At 41.9% G+C, this 7,500-nt stretch overlaps 1 protein-coding gene across 3 annotated transcripts in view; it reads left to right on the forward strand.

Moving 5' to 3' along the window:
• Positions 1 to 7,500, forward strand: part of LOC138016614 (uncharacterized) — a 29,712-nt gene that overhangs the window by 20,234 nt on the left and 1,978 nt on the right. For all 3 annotated transcript variants that reach the window (XM_068863794.1, XM_068863795.1, XM_068863796.1), the window contains exons 21-29: positions 199 to 339; positions 466 to 633; positions 1,034 to 1,174; positions 1,662 to 1,813; positions 2,174 to 2,367; positions 3,622 to 4,304; positions 5,003 to 5,143; positions 6,516 to 6,683; positions 7,161 to 7,301. In XM_068863794.1, the coding sequence (XP_068719895.1) occupies positions 199 to 339; positions 466 to 633; positions 1,034 to 1,174; positions 1,662 to 1,813; positions 2,174 to 2,367; positions 3,622 to 4,304; positions 5,003 to 5,143; positions 6,516 to 6,683; positions 7,161 to 7,301 (1,929 nt within the window). The remainder of the gene's footprint in view (positions 1 to 198; positions 340 to 465; positions 634 to 1,033; positions 1,175 to 1,661; positions 1,814 to 2,173; positions 2,368 to 3,621; positions 4,305 to 5,002; positions 5,144 to 6,515; positions 6,684 to 7,160; positions 7,302 to 7,500) is intronic.

The following is a 7,500-nucleotide window of genomic DNA, read 5'->3' on the forward strand; positions in this document are numbered from 1 at the left end:
ATCATTTCATGTATTGAACATGAAAAGTATGGATGGATGGTCACATGATGACGTCATAACTAAAACCAAACTTTCTTGCATCGATGGGTTACCATCTTAAACCGTGGTGCTCTGTGTGGTTGCCTTTGGTGCGCAGAGCTCTGCTATTAATGGGAAGTTTGGTGATAGTAGTATGTGTATTTTTTTTCATTTGTTCAGCTTGTGAAGAATGACTTTGAGAATGAACCACTGAGTGGAGCATCAATGCCTTCATCTGCAACGCATCTTAGCCCTTACTTGCGATTTGGATGTCTGTCTCCCAGACTGATGTGGCAACGCACTGTGGACTCTCATTGGAAGGTGTGTCTCAGGGTTTGCTGTCAGTGCCTTAAAATTCCTCAGGTTTTATAGTGCAGGACAAAGAGTTGATGCCCTTTAATTAAATTTGGCCTTGTTGTGAAGTTTGTTTTTAACGTTATTCTATAGGCAAAGGGTACAATGCCTCCAATATCCTTGTTGGAGCCTCTTCTACTTCGAGAGTTCTTCTTTGTGATAGCTAATACCAATTCAGGCTTGGATAAAATGGACAGCAACCCTTTTAGCATTCAATATCCATGGGAGGAAAACCCTGAATGGCTTCAGAGATGGAAACAGGTACCAATAATCTTGACCTTTCACGTTCTGAAATTCTTTTTTGTTTTATATGGTTAGAGTTTGCCTCATGCAAGTTCAAATTAGTCAATGTGAATAGCCCTTCTGTTTCAATCAATGGAGTATCCTTTAAATGTGAACTACAATAAAATTATTGACAAATGTGATGTTGTGACCTTCTTTGGAAATAGGTGAGGAGGTACAATTGTGTGACAAGTCAAAAGAATGTCTGTGAAGAAGGCTGGGTTGGAAAAAATTTCAGTGACGCTTATAAAATGTCTTCACCATTTTTGAAAAAAAGTGAGAGAGATACCTTAAGGGTAGTTTAAAGGAAAGGAATGTGTCTTAAAATTCTCGCGATTTCTACTTAATTAAATGCGTCATTGTGTTGTGTATTCACCAGGGTACCACCGGATTTCCATGGATCGATGCGGTAATGCGGCAGTTGCGACAAGAAGGTTGGATTCCCCATCTTGCTCGTCAGGCCGTGGGGTGCTTCTTGACTCGAGGTTGTTTGTGGATCAATTGGGAAGAGGGATATAAGGTAGGAATGCATTGGTTCTGCAAAGCATGGTCACAGGACCCAATGTTTATTGTTGAAATTGCCCTGCATGATACCGCACTAGCAAGTAAACCACATGTTGGGCAGTGCTTAAGATGAGCAATCTCATTCTAACAGGGGTTTCATTCGAAGCCGGTCACCAGCGGTATTTTGCCGTCTGTTTCTCAGAAATTTCATTTTGCCTCTCACCGCCGGCTACTCTGCCTTGACTTTCACTCAAACCCTTGTAAAAGATGAGAGTGACCACCGCGTACATTGATGCAAAAGTTATTGAAACCCCTGCTGAGAGTCTAGAATTTTAACAGCTCTTGGGAAAAAAAGCATTCCAAGAGCTGGAATGTGTACTACTCTTTTTTCCCATTCAACACATGTGCTACCTCACTTCTAGCACACACTTGAATGCAGCAGAGTAAAGTACTGGCTTTTACAGGGAACCTAAGGTTTCTAACGAGTTAATTTTCAACGTCAGGTTTTTGATGAGCTCCTGTTGGATGCAGAGTGGAGTCTCAATGTTGGCAATTGGTTGTGGCTGTCGGGAAGTGCTTTTATGAAAGGGCATGTTCCGTGGTTCTGTCCTGTGGAAGTTGGAAAAAAGATCGATCCAACCGGAGAATATGTGAAGTATGTCAAACTACAATAAATATTTGTTTGCGCTATGATTTCTGAAAATTTTAAGTCTGATAGCCCAGATAACCTACGAGGACTGTTGCAATAGTAAAAATAATAATAATAATTTTGTTATTATTGTTATTATTATGGTTATTGTTATTATTATTATTATTATCATTATTATTATTATTATTATTATTATTATTATTATTATTATTATTATTATTATTATGCCTTGTATAAGTAAATTAGTATTGTAATTGCGACAAGGTGCAGACACTTACAGCAGGCAAGGTTTGCCTAAACTATGCCGACTCTTTCGTGTGTTCAGCATTACCAAAGCCCTTTCTCTGTCTGTTCTTTCCTATGCAGGAAATATGTGCCAGAGGTCAAACGATTACCTCTAAAATACCTGTTTGAACCATGGAAAGCGCCTTTTAAGGTTCAACAAGCTGCGCGGTGTATTGTGGGAGACGATTACCCGGAACCTGTTGCGGATCATATCCAACAGAGGATTATCTGTGTTCAGCGCCTGAAAGATCTCTGCATCTCCTTAGATATCCTAGGTAACACGGAAAAAGAACCTCTTAAAGGAAGACTTTCGTTTTTCGTAAAGTAAATCAAATTTCAGTCGCTAAGATGTACTTTACAGCGGTTGCCAGTCAGTCACGCGCGCCCCTCAACGACATTTTTTTCATTTTTCGAAACTAAATTTCGGTGGACGTCGATCAAATGTTTCCATGACGAATGTGAACAGGACTATTGTCATGGAAACATTTGATTGAAATCCACCCAAATTTAGTTTCGAAAAATGAAGAAAATGTCGTTAAGGGGCGCGCGTGACTGATAACCACTGTAACTTGCTTTGCAAAATCCTCAAATTGACAAAGGAATTTGCGATTACCAGTCTATGATCTAAAAATGGAAAGTTTAACAAGCTGTAATAAAAGAAATGAAATAAACGTACGTATTTGAAGTGTGGGTCACAGACTGGACAATTCAAGCAGTGGAAGTTTTGCACGGCAGCCATGTTGCATGCGCAGGAACAATAGATTCTTTTTCCTAAGGGAACAAATGTTCTTTCTTATGCAAAACATTTTCATTGTTGCTGCCATGCAACATGGCTGTCGTGCAAAACCCCTATTGTCCCTTATAGACAGTTGAAAAATTCATGCAGCTTCAAGGGGATTGGAACCCATGACCTCTGCGAAATGTTGCCCTCTTTGCAAGCGAAATAAACTGAAAACAAACTCTTCACTGTCTAATCAGCATTAAGTAAATTCTTACTTTGTCGAGAGAGAAGTAAAGCTTTTTATACGGTTCCTGCTACTCCTTGAAGTCCTTGAAAAGCCCTGGAATTTAATTTTGGACTTCAAGGGGGCTTAAAAAAAAAAGGGATTTGGTGGGAAACTGCTTGAAAACTCTTTGGATTTTTGCTTGGGTGAAAATTGTTGAGATTCTTCATACGAAGTTTAAGAGACAGTTCAGAAATTGAGCCCAGATTTGATTGTTGGGGAAAGATTAAATGCAAAATATAAAATGCCTGTACGTGCACTTAACTCGCAGGACGTGGGAAAGAATATCAAGCTAGGCTTTTTCAGCAAAGAAAACACTGAAACACGATGTATGGCATAAAAATCTTCTTACATTGAAAATTGAAAATTTAATTTCTTGCTCTTCAATACTCCTAGAATTTTATACACAAAATCCAGCACGAACCCTGTAATTTTAGGGGTGAGAATAGATATGTGATAACATCAATTAAACGGATAATAACGCAATATTTTAAGAAGATTCTTATTCCTCTGTTTTGCCTCTAGGTCATAGAAGTCTGCACTGGTTCAGAAAGGACCTTCGACTGCATGATAATCCTAGCTTACGCGAGTGTCTCCGAAATAGCAGGGTGTTCTACGGGGTATTTTTCCTACCGAACATCGAAGGAAAACAAGGCGCTGTCAGCCCTAATCGTTGGGAATTCCTACTACAGTCTCTGCAAGACCTTGATAACAACCTTGCCGAGTGTGGGTCTCGCCTTTTTGTAATCAGCGGCAACCCTACCGAGATCTTGCCTCAGCTTTTCAAAAAGTGGAATATAACTCGGTTATCATTCGAGGTGGATTCCGAACCGTGCTGCAACATGAGGGATGCTGTGATCTGTGATCTGGCCAAAAAAGATGGAGTTGAAATAATCAGCAGCGTCTCGCATACTCTGTACGATCCCAGAGCAGTAAGTGGATTAAACACTGGAAACGTTCCTCTTTTGTTCGATGAATTTAAGGCGATTGTCCTGAAACAAATGAAGCCTGAGATGCCCGTACCGAGAGTAGATCGCAAGCTCTTTGGCGCCTGCGTTACCCCAATCGGCAGAGATCACCATCAACTTTATGGTGTACCCAAACTGAATGATATCTGCGGCTTTTCCAAGTCCAGTTCCATTTGCTCTGAGTTGTACCCTGGTGGAGAGCAAGAGGGTTTAAAGAGAATGGAGACAGCTTTGCAAGAGGTAATAGACTAAAGTTTTCATTTTGCGAATTGTGGCAAGTAAGGGGTTGGGTCAGGGTGGGGTTACGTTAGATATACAGTAGAATCCCGATTTCTTGAACCCTCGGTTTGTCGAAGCTCCCGATGACTCGAACCAGTCGTCGTTTCCCGTGGATTTGCTTCACTCCAACACTCTAATTTTACCCCCGATTTGCCGAACCCTCGATAACTCGGAACTCCCGCAAACTCGAAGTAATTCTCGGCTCCCGTGGGAAATCCAATCCTCGATAACTAGAAACTCTGAAAATTTACAAGCCACCGAGTGACGATTTCAGTTACATTCTGCGCCTTGAAGGAAATAAATAGCTTTTTCGCATAACTACCCCCGCTAAAACAGTACCTCAGCATTTTAGCGTAATTTGATGCCACCTTCGATTTGTCGAACTCCTGATTTCTCGAACCAATTCTCGTTTCCTTTGGAAGTTCGAGAAATCGGGATTCTGCCCGCTGTTGTCATGCGTGGAGTTTCCTTTATCAGAGACACGAAAAATGAGGTGCGAGTTGGGCAGGATACAGTTTAACGCATCACCAGCTTCCGCCTTAACACATCGGCAGTGATGCTTGTATTGAAGTAACGGGAAATCCTTGCTCGCTTTCATTCGAGGGCTAATGAACTAAGCGTATACCATTAAAGTGCTGTCATCTTTGTTTCGCTTGCAGATGAAGAAGAACGACTTTTGTGAACCAGAGGTCACTGCTTCTTCCCTGCTTCCGTCATCACGTCACCTGAGTCCGTACTTGAGGTTTGGCTGTCTGTCCTCTCGGTTGCTTCATCAGCGAATAACTGAAGAATACATTAAGGTATAGCAAATTTACTATGCAATGAACTGGCAGTATTCAGTGTTCGTTTCTTGGATGATAGATGAGATAACGATGGTCCCATATCAACTGAGCTGAGCAAAGTAAATTTGAAGAGTTCAAGGGCGAATTGGCCAAGTGCGACCGCTCTCAGTAAACGTCAACTTTTCAATACCCCTAGGATGTTCAGTTCCCTTTTATTTGAATACCTCTCACCAAATTCTCTTCCCTGTTAGCAAAGGGTACTTTTCTTTTGCGTTCGCTGGGCTGACGAGAACGGGAAAATAGACCTCTGCCAAGGGTCGAAACTCACCGTGTTGAGCATGCGCGGCGGTTACTTAAGCGACCAAGTCCTCACGTGTTCTGTGGGTTCACTTAACAACGGCGCGGGACAGCGGGCTCAAGGCACCGTCAGCAAACATATCATGGAGCATGCGGTTTGAGGAGTGCCGTCCAAGGTTGTAGACGGCGGTTGGATCAAAGCGAGTTTCGACCAATGGCAGAGGACTCTTTTCCCGACTCGTCAGCCCAGCGAACGCAAACAAGAAGAAACCTCTGCTAGCAGGGAACAAATTCTCGTCTTCTCAGCACCAACCGACGTAGCACCCTAGTTTTCTAAGGTTTTACTTGGGCTCCTTCAATTTGACTGCGTTCCTTAGTTTTCCATTTGATCCGTTCCAAGTCGACCACTCGTCGTCTGAAAAACAGTTTCTTCTCGTTTATTTTAAGTTCGAACGCGTGACCTCCCGCACCATAGTTTTGTGTTTTCTCGATTGAGCCAACTGGTCAGCGTTTATTGACCTGATATGCTCTAAATGTAGGTAAAACGTTGTATACACAAAGCTAAAAACTTACAATAGAGCGGTTTTCAATTGAGTGTCGAAAGTAATTAGCGAATTACTTTGGTTTTGCATTACTTCACTCAGTGATTGGTTCAAAGTTCTCGCGCCACTTTTTCAACCGATCAGAAGTGAAACCAAAACCAATCGTGGCTCGCGCGTGCACATTTTCCCGCGATTTCGGTCCGCTACGTGTAATTACTTCCGTTCGAGTTACTTTGATTGGTTTACGGGATTGTCTCCGTCCTTTCTGATTGGCCGAAGTATTTACTTTGGTTTTGATTTTACGACACTCGATTGTAACTCGCTCTAAATTACAATAAAACCGAGCATTTTCAACTTCCTGTCATCAAGGTTATAGCTTAAAAAAAAAGGATTGGTATGTTGTACTTGAGTATAAAATCATGCACAATCTCTGACTGCTTTTACCCTGGTGATGAAAAAAGTCGAAAACGCCCGCCTTTATCGCGCTCTTTATTGTCGTTACTCTTGTATAGATACCAATAGGCTTATGTTAATGTGTTTGTCCTCTGCAGACCAAGGGTTCAAACCCCCCGCCGGAGTTTTACGATAAGTTGTTATGGCGAGAATATTTCTTTGCGGTTGGAAGTCGGGTTCCAGGTGCACACGAGATGGTGAACAATCCTTTGAGTCTTCAGATACCTTGGGAAGATTCTGATGAATATCTCGAACGGTGGAAACAGGTCAATATGTTAACATTTCTACGACCTAATCATTAACACATCGGTCCACGAAATATAACTTATTACTTAATACTTACTTATAGATTATTCCAGTGTTGCAGTAACTTGGGGCGCGTTCGATTGACCGTATTCCGGAATAGGAATACATGGAATAGAAATTAGAAATCCTTTGTTTTTACGGAGATTCACATTGAAATTGTCAAACACTCGCTAAAATGCTATTTTAAACATACCTCTATTATCCTTTTTAAATCGTCACTCCACGTATTCTTGTTCCGTAATTGGGTCGGATGCTCTACCACTGAGCTATCAGGGACTCCTGGGAGCTAGGTTATAAGCTTTGTTCAGGCGACCCTTATTCTCCAAAACATAGTAGCGTCAAAACTAAGGCCGATTTCTGCTTTCGTTGCTGATTCAACTCTGTACTTTGTCGTACCAAGAGTCGTTTATTCAGTACCATGGAACTTAATCTTGTAGGGTATGACTGGATTTCCATGGATTGATGCAATTATGAGACAGCTGCGCTCTGAAGGGTGGATTCATGATCTGGCGCGCAGGGCTGTAGGTTCGTTTCTCACTCGCGGCTGTCTGTGGATCAATTGGGAAGAAGGGTTTAAGGTTAGTTGTACGCACTATCGCTTTACAGGTGTACCTATTCACAGTAAAAATTTCCATGTTGAGGAGGCGAAGAGTGCACGAAATTCAATTTTTGTTTGAGGATTAAGGGGTCTAAGGAAGGGAATCAAAGGTGACGCGAGAGCACGTGTCCCTGGAGGTGGGCTGAAATCTGCACCAACTTTGTAGTGAAGGTAGAAGA

This window comes from Montipora capricornis, chromosome 9 (assembly GCF_036669925.1).
Source record: "Montipora capricornis isolate CH-2021 chromosome 9, ASM3666992v2, whole genome shotgun sequence".
Classification (NCBI taxonomy): Eukaryota; Metazoa; Cnidaria; class Anthozoa; order Scleractinia; family Acroporidae; genus Montipora; species Montipora capricornis.